Source organism: Ostrea edulis, chromosome 4 (assembly GCF_947568905.1).
Source record: "Ostrea edulis chromosome 4, xbOstEdul1.1, whole genome shotgun sequence".
NCBI classification, from domain to species: domain Eukaryota; kingdom Metazoa; phylum Mollusca; class Bivalvia; order Ostreida; family Ostreidae; genus Ostrea; species Ostrea edulis.
This window is the reverse complement of record NC_079167.1, coordinates 41,979,393-41,999,838: the sequence shown is the minus strand read 5'-3', so window position 1 is coordinate 41,999,838 and position 20,446 is coordinate 41,979,393. Positions and strand designations below refer to the sequence as shown.

Genomic DNA, 20,446 nt, shown 5'->3' with positions numbered 1-20,446 from the left:
ACAGTGATCAATCTCATAATAACAAGGAATACAAAATAAAGAGTTGGGCAATTACGGACCCTTGGACATTCTACTTATTTTCAAAACTTCCGTTCCCGTAGGGATCCTGGTTAGAATAGGTCCTCAGTACTTGCTTGTGGTAAGACAAAGAGGCAACTATAAATAGGGCGTCTTCACCTGTGGAAAAGCATTACATGAAAAACATCTTGGACTTCAAAATTTTCTTAAAAGATAGCTTTCAGAGCTTAGGTTGTACAAGAGCTGATTAAATTTCGGAAGCGATTTGTGGATGTGAAAGACGAAAGAGCCTAATCAAGTCAGAATTTTTGGGGGGAAGAGGTGATGATTGTTCTCACTGCGCACTCTATCTCGTGAGATCGATAGAAATTGTCTAATTTGCCTTTCGCTCTGATAAACTTTTCCTCGTTTTCTCGCTATCGTTGTTCGTTCTCGGAAGCAATCATTTATTTAATATTATTATCGATGTAATGTAATTTTGATTACAGTTATTTACCATACGTTTGCCTTAACGTAGGAGCTGATTATCTTTAAATTCTCAGTCCTCGGTCTGTTGTCACCTTTGATTTTATCATTCACACAAGACAGCTTTTATTCATAGATATCTTACAGACATTATATGAATGGAACCGGAAGTCGAGGGCAATAAATTTTCTATAGTAATCTTATTTGATAATATGCTTCACGAAAACATATTTCATCGTCTATTCGTGAGAGGATATTAAACTACGTTTTGGTAGCTATAGCCTATATATGCATCGGCGTTTTTGAGATGAAAATGCTGCGCCATATAATCAAGTCTATATTAACCAAAATCTCTTCGGATTGTTTCATGAATTATTGAAGACCCCAAATGAGTGCCGTGGGAGGATCTTTTCTCCGCAATCACCAATGTCTGCAGTGACTGGAAGCAGTATGGCCCGAACTGACATTTACTTCTAACGTTACGCTGTATATGCAGATCCCCTTCCAACACTAAATCAACAGTAAAGCTTGTAAACCTAAAAGCTTTTTATTATGAGTGCTGTGTAGATAAGAACTGTTATATCATTATCCTAATATTACAAAATGTTATCTAATATACAGAATGTAACTCATTAAAGTAAACCATATTGCTCAATCTAATTAAAATCAGACCTCTTAGATCCACGCCATATACTCTTACGCAGAGTACACAGCGCGGATCTAAGAAGTCTGATTTTAATTATATTGCCACATTGCTCTACATGAAATTAAACCGAGAGGAAGTAGTAAAATTGACAATGTCGTTATATCTGCGAGGAGTCATAAAGTTCACATGCTCATTACAATCAAACAATTTGTCTGCTTGATGTCCAGCAGTCAAGAAAATTGTCTATTGCATTTTTAATACATAATGTACATGTATATGACCAATCTAGCCTCACCCTGATACCTGAACCCTGGGGTCATGAATTTCACAGGTAGAGGGCTCATAGCCCATAATAATCATGCAAACATATTGCCTCCTTGGTGTCCAGAAGTAAAGAATTTTTAAGGAAGTTTTTCGAAGACATAATACATTTTCAATATATGACCAACTTAGTCCTACCCTGGGGCATTACATGTCATTCTGAACCCGGGAAATATGAATTTCAGTTTTGGTACAGGGCCCATTCCTCATTATAATTATTCCAACAGTTTGACTGTTACCTTGATGTCGAGATGTTTTAAGAATGCATTTTTATACATGACCAACTTAGCTTGGCCCTGGGGCATAAACCCAGAGTTCATGTTTACAGCTTATTGCTTATTATAGTCATCAACCGTTTGCCTCCTTGATGTCCAGAACTAAAGAATATTTTCTAAGACCTAATGCATTTTTGATGTACAGTATGATCAATTTGACCCCACGCTAGGACTTGAAGTTAACATTTTCAGTTTTGGCAGAGTGTTCCATATGCTCATTATAATCATGCAAACAAATTGCAGCCTTGATGTCCAAAACTAAAGAAGATTTTCTAAGATGTAATGCAGTTTTAATATTTGACCACCTTAGCTGATTCTCCTTTGATGAATAGCCGAAATAATGGATACTGACATTGTACAATACTACTTAGTGGTACACTAACGTGACCAATGCCCCCGCATAGAAGTCATGTATTGTGTAGACATGTCCTAACGTGACTAATGTCCCCGCATAGAAGTCATGTATTGTGTAGACAGGTCCTAACGTGACGAATGTCCCCGCATAGAAGTCATGTATTGTGTAGACATGTCCTAACGTGACTAATGTCCCCGCATAGAAGTCATGTATTGTGTAGACATGTCCTAACGTGACGAATGTCCCCGCATAGAAGTCATGTATTGTGTAGACATGTCCTAACGTGACGAATGTCCCCGCATAGAAGACATGTATTGTGTAGACATGTCCTAACGTGACGAATGTCCCCTCATAGAAGACATGTATTGTGTAGACATGTCCTAACGTGACGAATGTCCCCGCATAGAAGACATGTATTGTGTAGACATGTCCTAACGTGACGAATGTCCCCGCATAGAAGTCATGTATTGTGTAGACATGTCCTAACGTGACCAATGCCCCCGCATAGAAGACATGTATTGTGTAGATATGTCCTAACGTGACCAATGCCCCCGCATAGAAGACATGTATTGTGTAGACATATCCTAACGCAACTAATGCCCCCGCATATTGTTTGATTGATTGTTTTGATGTTTTCTGCCACACTCAACAATTTTTCAGTTATCTGGAGGCGCCCAGTTTTTGTTGGTGGAAGATAGAACCCAAATACAATGTACCTGAGAAGAGACCACTGACCTTCCGAAAGTAAACTGGGAAACTTTCTCACTTACCGGCGCATATAAGGCATGTATTGTGTAGCTGAAGTCCAGAAAGACAGATAGAATTTCAACATTAGTCATGTTTCACTTGAATACAAGCTACTTCATAGATTCATTTGACCTTTATTTTCGATGTAAAAAGGAGGGAATTCAATAAATGCAAATCTCAGTAAAACTGGATAGCTCTTTGGTCACCAACTTGAGTCTACACTTAATTAGGCGAAACTATTGATTGTCCCATTAAGAGATAAATGGACGAAAACACATCACAGACGGATATGGTAAAATCAATACACCCCACAAAAGTTGGGGGAGGGGGGGGGTATCTAATGTAGAGAAATATCATGGAAAATAACGACAAACGGCCATAATTTTCTCAAATTTTAACACAAATCATTCTGAAAATACCAGGTGCACAAGTTTACATATTTCTATAAAATTTGTACAAAGTAAATAAACAGCCTGAGACAAAATGTGTCTACGGTCGGACTGAGTGAAACCGAGATACCCTCTTGGTTTCCGGAGGGATATAAAAATTCTAAATATAAGTATGTTTTGTTGTTTGTTTTTTGCAACAGATCCTTGTAATTAAAATAATCTTATCATAAATATTCCCGCTTTCTTCTCGCTCATCTCTCTTTTATTCCACTGGAAGGAATTTTCATGTATATATGAAGCAGGTTAAAAGTTTAATGTGGTAATGTGACCCCTGATATAATATTTTACGTCTTTTAAGCCACAGTTATGATGTTTGTTTCAAGGCTAAACCAATCGCCCCAGCCATTTGATCGGTGGGTCGGAAACACTGCGATCGGTGTAAGATGACGGACAATTTAGATAGGGCGTATTCATTGTTTGTTTTGAGTTGGCCACTAGGTATGTGGTCATTGACTGGGGGAATATCTTCACAGATAATCGCATTTTCCATGCATTCAAATATTAAATTATGCACATATTTATGAGTTTTTAAAAGAGATATTCAATTCCCGGAGTCATTTCCATGACACCAAGACGCGGAGTATTATTATTGGATGTAATCGTTGGTTTTCAGGGACAACCCAAACAGAAAACCGATATATAGTTATATACCTATACGCGTAGTTTGTTGTTGATTCTACAGGGAAAAAAGATATTGTATTAAAATATATGTTAAATCATTTTATAATTTAGTGAATTTTCATTAATTCATTTGTAAAGATCAGGTATACTGTATTTTCTAAATAATACGAACGTATGATAAGTCCAGGCATCCGTGTTAACCCTACTCTTAATTTTGTATTCTTTACTATCTAAAGGATTTATGAGCTTGATTACTGTTCGTTGTCTAAACGTTGTCGAAATTGCACCTGCATCTAATGCAATTTCTCTACAAACCACCACATAAAATTTCTGTTTTCTTTGTTGATTTCGTATTATTTTCATATTTATTTGTGTAATTTTCTAATAATTTGATTTCTTTATTGTTCATGTAATCTCCCATGGGAGGAAATAAAGAATGGGTGAATTTTCTTCACGTACCGGTAAGACATCAACTGATGTGTATGAATATCTATTTGAATATAAACCGAAGCACACATTTTCAAGTTTGTACATTTCCAATTCCTGAAAAAGCGAAGATAACGAACAGTGATCAATCTCATAAGTCCTCAAAAGAATACAAAATTAAGCGAAGATAACGAACAGTGATCAATCTCATAAGTCCTCAAAAGAATACAAAATTAAGCGAAGATAACGAACAGTGATCAATCTCATAAGTCCTCAAAAGAATACAAAATTAAGCGAAGATAACGAACAGTGATCAATCTCATAAGTCCTCAAAAGAATACAAAATTAAGGGTATGGCAAACACAGACCCCTACCAGACGTGGGATCGGGTGTCTAGGAGGCATAATCATCCCATGTTGACCGTTCACATCCGCAGTGAGCCCTATATTTTGATCAGGAAAACAGAGCAGTCTCTTTGTTTTATGTCCTGTAGAGAAATTTTCACTCATATTGAGACGTCACCAGTTGTAGGTAAAGTACCACAAATTTAGACATCTGTTTAGCGTTCAGGGCCGTAACAGTGACGTTTCTTTAACCTAGCTTCAAACACCTGCCGCGACACGGGGCCTCCGTTTTTAAGGTCACATCTGAAAGACCCGTGATTCTGACTTCTAAATTCTGAGCGTTTGGTGAAGGAGCTATCACTTCCTATGTTTACGTCCTATGTTTGACGCGGCCATGGCACAAACGGGGCTCAAACTCACGACCTTCCGGTTACAAAGCGAACCTTCATTGCTACGGCCGTAAGCGCTGAATATAGGTGAATTTGTGGTAATTCATCTACAACTGGTGACGTGTTAATAGGAGTCAAAAATTATCGACAGGACGTAAAACAAACAAACAACCATTCAACCAAACTGATTTTTGATGACCCGGATGTTGTGCCTGTCATACTTTGGTTGTAGTTGTTAGTAGGACTTGTTGCGTTTGTTCTCGGCTTCATTGCAAGGCTAAACCAGTTAAAGGCGGCTTTTGTTCAGTTGGCCCATCATGATCCACAATCAAGGTTGTTTTAATGCTTGAGCAATGTAATACAGGTACGTACAGTCCACCAGTTTAGTTCCATAGGCGACAGTGTTAATGTTTTATCGCCCACCAGTTTAGTTCCTTAGGCGACAGTGTTAATGTTTATCGCTCACCAAATTAGTTCCTTAGGCGACAGTTGTTAATCTTTTATCGTCCATCAATTTAGTTCCATAGGCGACAGTTGTTAATCTTTTGTCGCCCATCAAATTAGTTCCATAGGCGACAGTGTTACTGTTTTGTCGCATGGTTCCACCAAGTGAAAGGTCCCCTAGTTCTTTATTTCGTAGTGACATGTCAGATTCATTCTTCAGCAAAATGTGTCTGTTCATGGAAATCTCAAAATGAAAGTAAGGCTATGAGAATTTTCCAATCCGAAGTAGACATACACCGAGAAATATTACTAATTCTTTCAAAAGGTAAACGTTGGATAATTTTCAAATTGGCATTTTCCCCCGTATGGCATATCAGGAATCTGAAAATCAATTGACACAACCATTTCCTTTTCAGCATTGAAATTTAAGGAAATAATTTCATTTAAATACATTGCTTTTCATACTCTGATTCTAAACTTTTTAGGGGGATGAACCCTGGTATTAGTTCATAGTTCTAGAAGATATACAAGAAAAGACTGCCAAAGAGCAATAACTCTATTGCTACTCTTCATACCATGTTGTCATGTCTGTATGTTATATGACATTTAAATTGATTTTATCTTCAAATGATAAAAGACAACATGTAATATTACTATTTTGTATACAAGTGGATAGTCTCACTTATATTTAAAAGGTCCTAAATTCCTTCAATTGGCGACATAACTTTATTTCTATTATGAATTTTGTCGAAGATTATTATGTCAGACGATGTGCTAAATATGAAAAAGAACTTGATACCTTATCAGAATGGATAACAAATACAAGAGGAATATTAAAATCCCGTATTAGACACATCAAAACAAAAGTGCGTACCATCTAAACTTCTGTGTTTAACAAACCAGAGGTGATAAAAGAATTAGATAGTTACATGTACATGAGGAATTTTCATTCATATGTCAATTCAATACATCCATGTGAACTCGAAATAAAAGACATCACAGAGTCCTCCACATTTGCTCCTTACTTAAATATCATATTGAGGATGGATATTGACGGCAAACTAACAACTCAACTTTATGACAAACGGGATGATTTCAGTTTCTCCATCGTCAAGTTCCCATGTTTATGTCGCAATATTCCATTATCGCCTGCACAAGGTGTTTATATCTCTCAACTGATTCGATACACAAGAACTTGTTCTGCGTTTGATCAGTTTCTAAATTGAGGCTACTGACAAACAAGGTTTACAGTCAGCATTTCGCTATAGTCGTTATTATGATCTAGTTTGCCAATACCACCTGTCATTGGATCAATGCTGTCTGACTTGTTTCATACCGATTGTTAGGCTGTTCTTTACACACTGATTTTGACTATGAATTGCTCCGTTTACTTGGTCAAGATATGGGGCTCATGGCGGGTGTGATCGGTCGACAGGGGATGCTTACTCCTCCTAGGCACCTGGTCCCACTTCTGGTCTGTCCAGGGGTCCGTGTTTGCCCAAATGTCTATTTTGCATTCCTTAGATTGATCACTTTTACTTATCTTCACCCTTTCCTGAGAAATATGGTTCCAGCAGACAAAGATTGTTACAACATTGTCTTTATTTGAAAGGCTCATTATTACAACTATATTTTAAATGAACTTGGCTGAATAATTCCCATCTGGTGATCCTACTTATACCCTAAGTTCCCTTTCAAAAGATGATTTTCGCTAAAATCACGATTCAGTTTTAAACACATTAAATATTCCAGTCAATGGAATGAATATGAGTTACCGTACCTATACTGGATTCCTAAACTTCACAGATACATTGCTGGGTCCTGTGAATATTCTACCTAGCTCCTATGTTTTCTCCTCACGAAAATAATAACTGCTGTCAAGTAGAAACTTCACACGCATTGTGCCACGACGTAAGCGAGGAGTGGTGTAAATCAAATGTGGATTCTAAAAAATTCCTAAGAACTCTTAATTAATTTGAAATCACAAAACTTTCCCCAAATCAACAACATCAAAACGTATGACTTTTCCACACTTTACACGACCATTCCTCGTGATGTATTTAAGACTATGCTTTTTGACATCACATATAACTGGGGGTTTTTTTCAATAAAAATGAAACATGAAAATATCATATCTTGTAATCTGAGCCATCCAAAAAATTATTTGGTAAACGTCACTCTGATTCTACGAACTATTACTCTGAAGATGATATTTAAAAGATGATAGAGTTCTTCAACGAGAATATCTACGTAGTCTTTAGTGATTCGGTCTTCTAGCAGTCTGTTGAAGTTCCCATGTGCTCCTTTATTTACTGAACGGTTTTTATACTCGTACGAGGCAGAATTTATTCAAAAGCTTCTACATGAGAAGAAATTTTTTGTTGTGGCCCTCAATTTAAATATATCGATGAATCCCATGGGGATCCGAGTTTGAATAGCTAGGTCCTCAATATTCTTTGCTTGTCGTAAGAGATGACTAAAAGGGGCGTTCCTTCGAATGAGACCACTAAAACCGAGGCCCTGTGTTGCAGCAGGTATGGCACGATAAAGATCCCTCCCTGCTCAAAGGCCATCATTCATCCACCAAAAACTCTGAGGACCTATTCTAACCTGAGTCCCCATGGGACCTTTTGGTGGATACCAATAATTGGACCGTTATATAAAACAAGGGAAAATGGGGCATCACCTCACAGCTTGACATATCGTAAATACATGTAAATCCAAAACATGAATATTGGACAGTGACCTTGTCTTTGATATTTAAACTGGAAAACCAGTAGGTACGAAGACCTGGAACACAATGGAGTCATTGCAAGTGCACAAACTAAACTACAAGAAAAATAGTTTGCAAGGAAATCTTCCCTCTAGTGTTTGTTTGAAAACAATTGGGAACCCAGATAATTTTGTAATGTTCTATTCCTGAAAGTTTCATAAAATTTTAGTAAGATTTTTTAACACAAATTAAAGAACTTGAACCCTTTTCAATATCCTTCAGTTTTTGCGTAAGTAAAACAGGAAATGTGATCTGCATGAAAAATAGTTTTAACACTTGCACATGTATAAGAAATATTTCTTTTCTAATGACCTTCACCTTTTACACGTGACCTAATTGAAAACCAACGACTTCATAAAAAGTGTAATTCTTGGAAGCCCTGTGTCTGACAAAAATTGGATGAAAATTGTAGCTTCAATCCTGTTTCCTTGTCCGTATTCAAGGTCATGCGTAAGTAAAGAGCTTGATAAAACTTGAAGAAGACATGTATTAAATCTTCTCCAGTAGAATTTCAGAATTTCCATTTTAAATTTGGTTTGTATAATGATTTTATTTTGGGTACTCGTGCAGGCCTAGTCACTAGTTTAATTAAATAGACGAATGAACACAAATTAGGACCATTGCATTCTAAAGCGTATCAGTGAGGGTTCTTTTAGCTTTAGTAACGTGTTACGCAAGTCCCCGAAGCTCGCGCATATTAATTTTGTATTCTTTACAGGAATTATAAGATTGATGACTCTTCGTTGTTATCTTCACTAAGTTCATGTTTCACCGCATTTTAACGTATGAAATTCTCGATGGGGCTACACCAGAGAAATTTGATATGGATGAAAAATGGAGGATATGTATAGACCTATGTACAACAATATTTTGCAATGAAAACTTTTAAATTTTCTTTACTTAGTCAAAAAATGTAGTTTTAGTAGAAATCAAGCAATCTGAGAAAAATTTAAAACCCCTACTAGACTAGTCAACTGGGCGAGAATTTTTTAAATGAATAGACAAATATTGCTGACGTAAAGGGCGAGGTGTACCGATTGGGTTAACCTGTAAACTTCTTACCCGGTTTTTGAATGAAAGTTGAAGATAATTAACGAACAGTGATCAATCTCATAACTCTGGACTATAAGCAATACAAAATAGATAGTTGGGCAAAAACGAACCCCTGGACACACCAAAGGTGGGATCAGGTGCCTAGGAGGAGTAAGCATCCCCTTGTCGACCGGTCACACCCGCCGTGAGCCCTATATCCTGATCAGGTTAAACGGAATTATCCGTAGTCAAAATCAGTGTGCCAAGAACGGCCTAACAATCGGTATGAAACAAGTCAGACAGCATTTGACCCAATGATAGGTAGTATTGACGAACTAGATCATTATAACGACCATAGAATTTGCGAAATGCAATGAAATACATGTAGATCTAGTTCTACAGTTCATGAACACTAGACTAAACACGAAATTTTTATGAACGAGTTACCTAAGAACTGAAGCATGGCCTCCAGAGTTGGTAACCTACTGCAAAAAGTAAAACCAACACTCCCCGAGAAATGGAAAGGTGGAAAAATAGAGAAAATTGGTGAGGAGTTTAATTCTCCTAGCTATGTGTGCTAATCTGTGATTTCATTCAGTCTGCAGAGTGATGGTAGAAGCATCGGACAGTATTTATCCGAATTTCCTCTACTAAAATTCAGCGATTATCAAATGCAATTTCCCAATCTGGGACTTCTGCATTGAGATAAATGCACTCCACACCATAAAAATTAATTACTAGTATCTCATAGTTGCGAGGGATAAAATACCCATGCAGGGTTCGACATTTAATCATGTCTTGCACAGTTTCTGTATTTAGTTGGTTGGGAACACTTCCCCTTTAGGCTATAGCGAGACCATCACGCTAAAGGTTAAAAACGCGATTTTTCCATTCCAGCGAGAGTAATTATATCCCGTACAACCAAGAAAAACACCCGTGGAGTACATCTTTTCACGAGAAGAGAAGAAAGGTGCTGAAATGTCTGATACGTCTGCAAATATTTATAACAAAAACACTCACAATGTGCACTGGATTTCAGCCTCCTTCCCTCTTACGCAGCAACGTTGATATGAAATTTCTTGATTGTGTTCTCAATTTCATAGAGACAATTCGCTTCATGTTGAGTTTGTGTCGCACTTATTCAGCATTGCACGGAATTTGCCATTTTCAATAAAACCACCAAAACACCTGTTTATGGTAATGTTTACTCTCGCTAAAGAGAGATAATCACATTTTAGCAAGAAGATCTCGCTTTAGGGGAAGTGGTCCCAACCTGCTTAGTTTTATTAAGCTGTATCGCTTTAAAAAGCTAATTGAATTCACAGGGTTTTGACACAAGGTCAAAAATAAAAATTGATTTGTTTGATGTACTCCGACCGACCCGTCAAATTTGCTCCTACTCGTTCATTTTTTTCAGCAATTTGAAATTTCATTTTTTTTTTTGGTTCCCTTAAAAATAGAAAATTTTCCTCATTTTAAAAGAAAATATTAGAAATTTTCACGACGTTCCCAAAAAAAACAAACCACTACCTACCGACCAACCTTTGAAAAATGTGGGTCGGAGTACATCAAACAAAAATGTTTTTAATGATGGCCCAATCTGAGCAAAATTCGTGATTAAGATAGCAATACGACTTAAAAATATCACTAGTCTTACAAATCTGGCTGCTGAAGGGAGTCTGGCAAAGGGGAAGGGTTTGCTCTTTCCAGGGTGGTGTTGGAAAATTTTGAAAATGGAGAAACAAAAGTCCAGCAATTCTGACAAAATTATAGGATATTTATCCCCAGGCATCGTTAGTCAATGACCCAGTATTCAACGGGAGGAGGGTAGCAGATTAAGACATTTAAAGCACGGTGGGGAATCATGTGACTATGGCATGATCTATTTCCTGGAAAAATGGCAAAGAAAGTTAACGCAAGGGAAAATTCATACAAGTAACATCTATATCGAGTAACGAATTGTCACATAACTTATATATTAACATTTGAAGGATTTTCTCAGGAACTAATCTATACTAAAATGGTAATTCCATGTCTGCGATAGAAGCAGAAAACATTAACAGTTTATTGTTTTCAGTCCAAAATATTCCGACCACCAAAAACCTGTGTTAATGTTCTCTGCTTCTATCTCAAATGTTGATATAAGTTATGTGACGATTTGTTTTTGATAAAGGTGTTACTTACTCATATGGATTTTCCCTTGTGTTGACTTTCGTCGTCATTTTTGGGGGTAATAGGTCATGCAAAAGTCGTGCGATTCACAGGGGTGTGATTTTTCCTCTTTTCAGAGGAAATCCTCTGATTTGCTCAATTTTAGAAAAAATGAAACACTCTGGATTTGATCTAAAGTGGCAGAAAATGATATTTTTCCAGGTAGGGTGAGGTGTTTTCCTCCCTTTTTGACCAGTTTTCCTTCGATTTCTGAGGAATTCAGTCACAGCCCTGGATTCATCACCATGATAATGCTGCAGATCTTTTCTAACTTGACTTTGATTATGTTAAGTTTGCAAAACGTCAAAGCAGAGTAGACCCAGGGGAAGGTTACAGGTTGTAAACCATTTTGTGCCATTAACACTTGGTAGTATTTTATAGGAGAGTTAGTAACCATTTGAACAGGGAAAAAACTTTAACAGCAAGCCAACCCTAGTAACCAATGTCTCATTCTGCCTGTAGCGCATTCCACAATACATCCTGTCTTTGTTCATGCAATAATGTTTAACTTTTATTAGCTCAGAAAGTGAAAAGATATTTTAAATAGCTTATTCCATTTTTGTGATAGGAAGGGAAAATTGTATACCAGATTGGGACTTAATTTGGGGATGTCTACTTATTATGCAGATACTCTCCCAAATGAGCTTATAAATGTTTCCTATATAAAAATTTACAAGGCTCTTGTGTTCATTGCAGGCAGTTTTCTTTATAACATCTTCAATGACTACAAAGTAGTTGCTGTAGAGACCATTCAGGACTGCAAAGACCGACCCCTGAAAGCCTCCGTGTACATTTCATTATTGTCGTTTATTGGACTTCTATACAAGACAAACCCTACTGAGAGAGATTTTCGGCAGGAACTGATAGAGGATGCACAGGAAATGCTACTGATCGGCGAACCCATTCGAAATGTGAACACTGACAGATATCTCTGTTCTCTGTTGGAAGCAAAGCGGGATGGACGTTTACGATATCAGAGCCTCTTGTTCTTCTCGATAGTTTATTTTGACAATGCATCACATGAGGCTGATTTGTTTGAAGCAAGATGTAAACTTGTTAAACCACACTGGAAAGATTTCTACAAAAGTATAGTGGAGGTTGGAATATTAAGTCGGTTTGTGAATTTACGGAAGGCTATGATTGACTATGATGTTAATCCCGAGGAGTGGAATGAATGTGGAATGCCTGTTAATCCCCTACAATTATCACAATTAAAATGATTTATTTCATTTAAACATGTTTTTTTAAAAGGTCTCCTATGTCTTGGTCACTATTTTAATCGGTTTGTCATTGTACATCCATCAACATTAAAACATTTTTTACTAGTCTGATTTATGTTAAATTTGGTATATAGCATCTAGAGGGAAAGAGGAAGAAAAACTTTGAATTTTATGGACCCTGACCCCATGAGGGCGGAGCTAACACTTTGGAAAAATCTTGGCCTTATTAGACATTTAATCGATTTAGAGCATGGAGTTTGAACATGAGAACATGCTCAAAAATTGTTTATAACCTCCAGACCAGATCCTCTCTAACGTTACATTGGATTCGAGGTTGTGTTATTGTCTTATTGACCCCAGTCTCATGAATAATTCAATATTCGACCAATAACAATAGCTTGACAAAGAATCAAGGACCAATCAGGAATCATTATACTGAAGCGTATTTGGATTGTAAGATCACAAAAAATGTCATCGATCCATAAAAAGCTTAAACCAATTCCAATTATCAGATTTTAGATATTATACACCCATTACCGTTAAAATATATTTACTGTGGCGTTCTAATGTTGCTCATTCTCCTGTGCATCTCGGTAATTATTGACGTGTGTATGATAATACCAAGTATGTTCTGTTAAAACTTTCATGTTAGCGAAAACCATCATTTGATTGGTCAAGTGTGAAAATTGAAATAACACGACCTCAAACACAATGCTTTCAGGTCCTTCTCCACTGTAACGGTTAGAAAAGATCTGATGTTAATTAGATTTGTCCATTGGGTTGCAATCGATCAATCTTGTATACCAATGTGTCAGTTTTGAGTTTAACAATCCTTTTATTACAAGCTGTGACCCCTACAAGATTATCGTACCTCGAAGTTGTAGATCTTGAATTAGCAACATCAGATGTCGAGCAGCTCTTTCAATACAAAAAGCTTCAAGGTTTTTTTAGTCCCCTACTGACGAAGTCGAAGTGGACTTTAGGTTTGTGCTCCGTCTGTCGGTCCAGTTTTCGGCACTTTTCTCTCTCTGTTCTTGCAGATATTTCTTTTATATTTAGTTCATTGCTTTGCCATAACAAGTTACTGATCAAGTTCGAATTTGGTCCCGGTCCGTTGATTTTTTACTTGGCCCTTGGACTTAGAGAAAAATAGTGTGAGTTATAGTTTTCCGGACTTTTTTGTGTGTGCTTGCAGATATTTATTTGATATTTGGTACGTTGCTTTGCCATAACAAGTTACAGAACAAGTTTGAATTTTGTCTCGGCCCGTTGATTTTTCATTAAGTTATGGCCCTTAGACTTTGAAAAATAGCACAAATTATCAGTTTTCCGGACTTTTTTTTATGTTCTTGCAGATATTCATTTGATATTTAATACTTTGCTTTGCCATAACAAGTTGCAGATCAAGTTCGAATTTCATCTTGGACCGTTGATTTTTCACTAAGTTATGGCCCTTGGACTAAGAAAAATAGCATGAATTGTCAGTTTTCCTAACTTTTGTTGTTGTGCTTACAGATATTCATTTGATATTCAGTGCACCATGATGAATGCTTTGCCATAACAAGTTACAGATTGATTTTGAAGTTTTCCTGGTCTAGTCTTTGTACCCGAATAGTAGTTGATTTCCAACTGCTACTATCCTGGTTTCCCAATCTTCCCTTTTACCATAACTTTAGTCTCATAATGAACGTCGAATCTTTTGAGGTCCAGTAATTTTTGCCTCCGGTAGGGGACTATGTATTGCTATGCAATACTCTCAGAATGCTTGTTTTTATAGAAAGTTGTGGGGTGTTATTCATTTGTGTTTTGTTACAATCTTTTTCTGGCCCGAGTTACGCAGTTAATAGTTAAATTGTGATAGGTATAAGAAACATATACTGTAGTAGAGGAGTCAATTTACAAAATTGATCGGGAAGCACATAGGCTATGGCTTAATTATTCAAATGTTCATTGATTAGCATTTAAACATTTCTTATCTTATTTAAAATACCAACCTTGTCAATGTTACGTACACGTAAATAACGGTCACTGGAGGATGCTTGAGAAATTTTGAAATATAATATATAAATATATTTCACATCACACAACCAGCATATCTTGCTGCTGTAGATTCCCTTCCACTCCAACATGTGGGTAGAACAGGGAGACCACTCCAACGTGTGGGTAGAACTAGGGAGACACTCCAACATGTGGGTAGAACTAGGGAGACACTCCAACATGTGGGTAGAACAGGGAGACCACTCCAACATGTGGGTAGAACAGGGAGACACTCCATGTGGGTAGAACTAGGGAGACACTCCAACATGTGGGTAGAACAGGGAGACACTCCAATGTGTGGGTAGTACTAGGGAGAGATCACTCCAATGTGCGAGTAAAACTAGGGAGAGACCACTCCAACGTGCGAGTAGAACTAAGGAGACACTCTGTGTGGGTAGGACTAGGGAGACACTCCGTGTGGGTAGAACTAGGGAGACACTCCAACAAGTGGGTAGAACTAAGGAGAGACCACTCCAACATGTGGGTAGAACTAAGGAGACACTCCGTGTGGGTATAACTAGGGAGACACTCCAACAAGTGGGTAGAACTAGGGAGAGATCACTCCAATGTGTGAGTAGAACTAGGGAGAGACCACTCCAACGTGTGGGTAGAACTAAGGAGACACTCCAACATGTGGGTAGAACAGGGAGACACTCCAACATGTGGGTAGAACAGGGAGACACTCCAACGTGTGGGTAGAACTAGGGAGAGATCACTCCAATGTGTGAGTAGAACTAGGGAGAGACCACTCCAACATGTGGGTAGAACTAAGGAGACACTCCGTGTGGGTAGAACTAAGGAGACACTCCGTGTGGGTAGAACTAGGGAGACACTCCAACAAGTGGGTAGAACTAGGGAGAGATCACTCCAATGTGTGAGTAGAACTAAGGAGACACTCTGTGTGGGTAGAACAGGGAGACACTCCAACGTGTGGGTAGAAGTAGGGAGAGATCACTCCAATGTGTGAGTAGAACTAGGGAGAGACCACTCCAACATGTGGGTAGAACTAAGGAGACACTCCATGTGGGTAGAACTAAGGAGACACTCCGTGTGGGTAGAACTAGGGAGACACTCCAACGTGTGGGTAGAACAGGGAGACACTCCAACGTGTGGGTAGAACTAGGGAGAGATCACTCCAATGTGTGAGTAGAACTAGGGAGAGACCACTCCAACGTGTGGGTAGAACTAAGGAGACACTCCAACATGTGGGTAGAACAGGGAGACACTCCAACATGTGGGTAGAACTAGGGAGAGATCACTCCAACGTGCGAGTAGAACTAAGGAGACACTCTATGTGGGTAGAACTAGGGAGACACTCCGTGTGGGTAGAACTAGGGAGACACTCCAAGAAGTGGGTAGAAGTAGGGAGAGATCACTCCAATGTGTGAGTAGAACTAGGGAGAGACCACTCCAACATGTGGGTAGAACTAGGGAGACACTCCAAGAAGTGGGTAGAAGTAGGGAGAGATCACTCCAATGTGTGGGTAGAACTAGGGAGACACTCCAACGTGTGGGTAGAACTAGGGAGAGATCACTCCAACGTGCGAGTAGAACTAAGGAGACACTCTGTGTGGGTAGAACTAGGGAGACACTCCGTGTGGGTAGAACTAGGGAGACACTCCAAGAAGTGGGTAGAAGTAGGGAGAGATCACTCCAATGTGTGAGTAGAACTAGGGAGAGACCACTCCAACATGTGGGTAGAACTAAGGAGACACTCCGTGTGGGTAGAACTAAGGAGACACTCCGTGTGGGTAGAACTAGGGAGACACTCCAACAAGTGGGTAGAACTAGGGAGAGATCACTCCAATGTGTGAGTAGAACTAGGGAGAGACCACTCCAACGTGTGGGTAGAACTAAGGAGACACTCCGTGTGGGTAGAACTAGGGAGACACTCCGTGTGGGTAGAACTAGGGAGACACTCCAACGTGTGAGTAGAACAGGGAGACACTCCAACGTGTGGGTAGAACTAGGGAGACACTCCAACATGTGGGTAGAATAGGGAGACACTCCATGTGGGTAGAACTAGGGAGAGATCACTCCAATGTGCGAGTAGAACTAGGGAGAGACCACTCCAACGTGCGAGTAGAACTAAGGAGACACTCTGTGTGGGTAGAACTAGGGAGACACTCCGTGTGGGTAGAACAGGGAGACCACTCCAACGTGTGGGTAGAACTAAGGAGACACTCCAACGTGTGGGTAGAACTAGGGAGACACTCCAACGTGTGGGTAGAACTAGGGAGACACTCCAACATGTGGGTAGAACAGGGAGACCACTCCAACATGTGGGTAGAACAGGGAGACACTCCATGTGGGTAGAACTAGGGAGACACTCCAACATGTGGGTAGAACAGGGAGACACTCCAATGTGTGGGTAGTACTAGGGAGAGATCACTCCAATGTGCGAGTAAAACTAGGGAGAGACCACTCCAACGTGCGAGTAGAACTAAGGAGACACTCTGTGTGGGTAGGACTAGGGAGACACTCCGTGTGGGTAGAACTAGGGAGACACTCCAACAAGTGGGTAGAACTAAGGAGAGACCACTCCAACATGTGGGTAGAACTAAGGAGACACTCCGTGTGGGTATAACTAGGGAGACACTCCAACAAGTGGGTAGAACTAGGGAGAGATCACTCCAATGTGTGAGTAGAACTAGGGAGAGACCACTCCAACGTGTGGGTAGAACTAAGGAGACACTCCAACATGTGGGTAGAACTACGGAGACACTCCAACATGTGGGTAGAACAGGGAGACACTCCAACATGTGGGTAGAACAGGGAGACACTCCAACGTGTGGGTAGAACTAGGGAGAGATAACTCCAATGTGCGAGTAGAACTAGGGAGAGATCACTCCAATGTGTGAGTAGAACTAGGGAGAGACCACTCCAACATGTGGGTAGAACTAAGGAGACACTCCGTGTGGGTAGAACTAAGGAGACACTCCGTGTGGGTAGAACTAGGGAGACACTCCAACAAGTGGGTAGAACTAGGGAGAGATCACTCCAATGTGTGAGTAGAACTAAGGAGACACTCTGTGTGGGTAGAACAGGGAGACACTCCAACGTGTGGGTAGAACTAGGGAGAGATCACTCCAATGTGCGAGTAGAACTAGGGAGAGATCACTCCAATGTGTGAGTAGAACTAGGGAGAGACCACTCCAACATGTGGGTAGAACTAAGGAGACACTCCATGTGGGTAGAACTAAGGAGACACTCCGTGTGGGTATAACTAGGGAGACACTCCAACAAGTGGGTAGAACTAGGGAGAGATCACTCCAATGTGTGAGTAGAACTAGGGAGAGACCACTCCAACGTGTGGGTAGAACTAAGGAGACACTCCGTGTGGGTAGAACTAGGGAGACACTCCAACGTGTGGGTAGAACAGGGAGACACTCCAACAAGTGGGTAGAACTAGGGAGAGATCACTCCAATGTGTGGGTAGAACTAGGGAGAGGCCACTCCAACATGTGGGTAGAACTAAGGAGACACTCCAATGTGTGGGTAGAACTAGGGAGACACTCCAACGTGTGGGTAGAACTAGGGAGAGATCACTCCAATGTGTGAGTAAAACTAGGGAGAGATCACTCCAACGTGCGAGTAGAACTAAGGAGACACTCTGTGTGGGTAGAACTAGGGAGACACTCCGTGTGGGTAGAACTAGGGAGACACTCCAAGAAGTGGGTAGAAGTAGGGAGAGATCACTCCAATGTGTGAGTAGAACTAGGGAGAGACCACTCCAACATGTGGGTAGAACTAGGGAGAGATCACTCCAATGTGTGGGTAGAACTAGGGAGACACTCCAACGTGTGGGTAGAACTAGGGAGAGATCACTCCAACGTGCGAGTAGAACTAAGGAGACACTCTGTGTGGGTAGAACTAGGGAGACACTCCGTGTGGGTAGAACTAGGGAGACACTCCAAGAAGTGGGTAGAAGTAGGGAGAGATCACTCCAATGTGTGAGTAGAACTAGGGAGAGACCACTCCAACATGTGGGTAGAACTAAGGAGACACTCCGTGTGGGTAGAACTAAGGAGACACTCCGTGTGGGTAGAACTAGGGAGACACTCCAACAAGTGGGTAGAACTAGGGAGAGATCACTCCAATGTGTGAGTAGAACTAGGGAGAGACCACTCCAACGTGTGGGTAGAACAGGGAGACACTCCAACGTGTGGGTAGAACTAGGGAGACACTCCAACATGTGGGTAGAACAGGGAGACACTCCAACAAGTGGGTAGAACTAGGGAGAGATCACTCCAATGTGCGAGTAGAACTAGGGAGAGACCACTCCAACGTGCGAGTAGAACTAAGGAGACACTCCGTGTGGGTAGAACTAAGGAGACACTCCGTGTGGGTAGAACTAGGGAGACACTCCAACGTGTGGGTAGAACAGGGAGACACTCCAACAAGTGGGTAGAACTAGGGAGAGATCACTCCAATGTGTGAGTAGAACTAAGGAGACACTCTGTGTGGGTAGAACAGGGAGACACTCCAACGTGTGGGTAGAACTAGGGAGAGATCACTCCAATGTGCGAGTAGAACTAGGGAGAGATCACTCCAATGTGTGAGTAGAACTAGGGAGAGACCACTCCAACATGTGGGTAGAACTAAGGAGACACTCCATGTGGGTAGAACTAAGGAGACACTCCGTGTGGGTATAACTAGGGAGACACTCCAACAAGTGGGTAGAACTAGGGAGAGATCACTCCAATGTGTGAGTAGAACTAGGGAGAGACCACTCCAACGTGTGGGTAGAACTAAGGAGACACTCCGTGTGAGTAGAACTAAGGAGACACTCCGTGTGGGTAGAACAGGGAGACACTCCAACAAGTGGGTAGAACTAGGGAGAGATCACTCCAATGTGTGAGTAGAACTAGGGAGACACTCCAACAAGTGGGTAGAACTAGGGAGAGATCACTCCAATGTGTGAGTAGAACTAGGGAGACACTCCAACAAGTGGGTAGAACTAGGGAGACACTCCAACGTGTGGGTAGAACTAGGGAGAGACCACTCCAACGTGTGGGTAGAACAGGGAGACACTCCAACGTGTGGGTAGAACAGGGAGACACTCCAACGTGTGGGTAGAACTAGGGAGAGATCACTCCAATGTACGAGTAGAACTTGGGAGAGACCACTCCAACGTGCGAGTAGAACTAAGGAGACACTGTGTGGGTAGAACTAGGGAGACACTCCGTGTGGGTAGAACTAGGGAGACACTCCAACAAGTGGGTAGAACTAGGGAGAGATCACTCCAATGTGTGAGTAGAACTAGGGAGAGACCACTCCAACGTGTGGGTAGAACTAGGGAGACACTCCAACAAGTGGGTAGAACTAGGGAGAGATCACTCCAATGTGTGAGTAGAACTAGGGAGAGACCACTCCAACATGTGGGTAGAACTAAGGAGACACTAAGTGTGGGTAGAAGTAGGGAGACACTCCAACATGTGGGTAGAACAGGGAGACACTCCAATGTGTAGGTAGAACTAGGGAGAGACCACTCCAACATGTGGGTAGAACTAAGGAGACACTCCAACGTGTGGGTAGAACAGGGAGAGACCACTTCAACGTGTGGGTAGAACAGGGAGACACGATCAAGTATAAGTTCTGTTTCTAACTATCTTGCATCGTATTTTGTAAGTGCAAGTAATATCTAATGAAAAAATACCAGATACAATTCAC

The 20,446-nt window shown here is 40.4% G+C and overlaps 1 protein-coding gene across 1 annotated transcript; it reads left to right on the top strand.

Moving 5' to 3' along the window:
- Positions 1–9,704: 9,704 nt before the first annotated feature.
- Positions 9,705–12,841, top strand: LOC125671638 (mitochondrial import inner membrane translocase subunit Tim29-like). Its single transcript, XM_048907465.1, has 2 exons — positions 9,705–9,851; positions 12,213–12,841. Exons 1-2 carry the CDS (start codon positions 9,767–9,769, stop codon positions 12,734–12,736), a joined length of 609 nt encoding a protein of 202 aa, XP_048763422.1. The 5' UTR covers positions 9,705–9,766; the 3' UTR covers positions 12,737–12,841.
- The last annotated feature ends 7,605 nt before the right edge of the window (positions 12,842–20,446 follow it).

Excerpts from the sequence above, each read along its gene's own strand:
- LOC125671638 (XM_048907465.1), top strand. The coding sequence starts at position 9,767 with ATGGCCTCCAGAGTTGGTAACCTACTGCAAAAAGTAAAACCAACACTC. Across the intron at positions 9,852-12,212 it reads TGGAAAAATAGAGAAAATTG|GCAGTTTTCTTTATAACATC; the intron begins GTGAGGAGTTTA and ends TGTTCATTGCAG.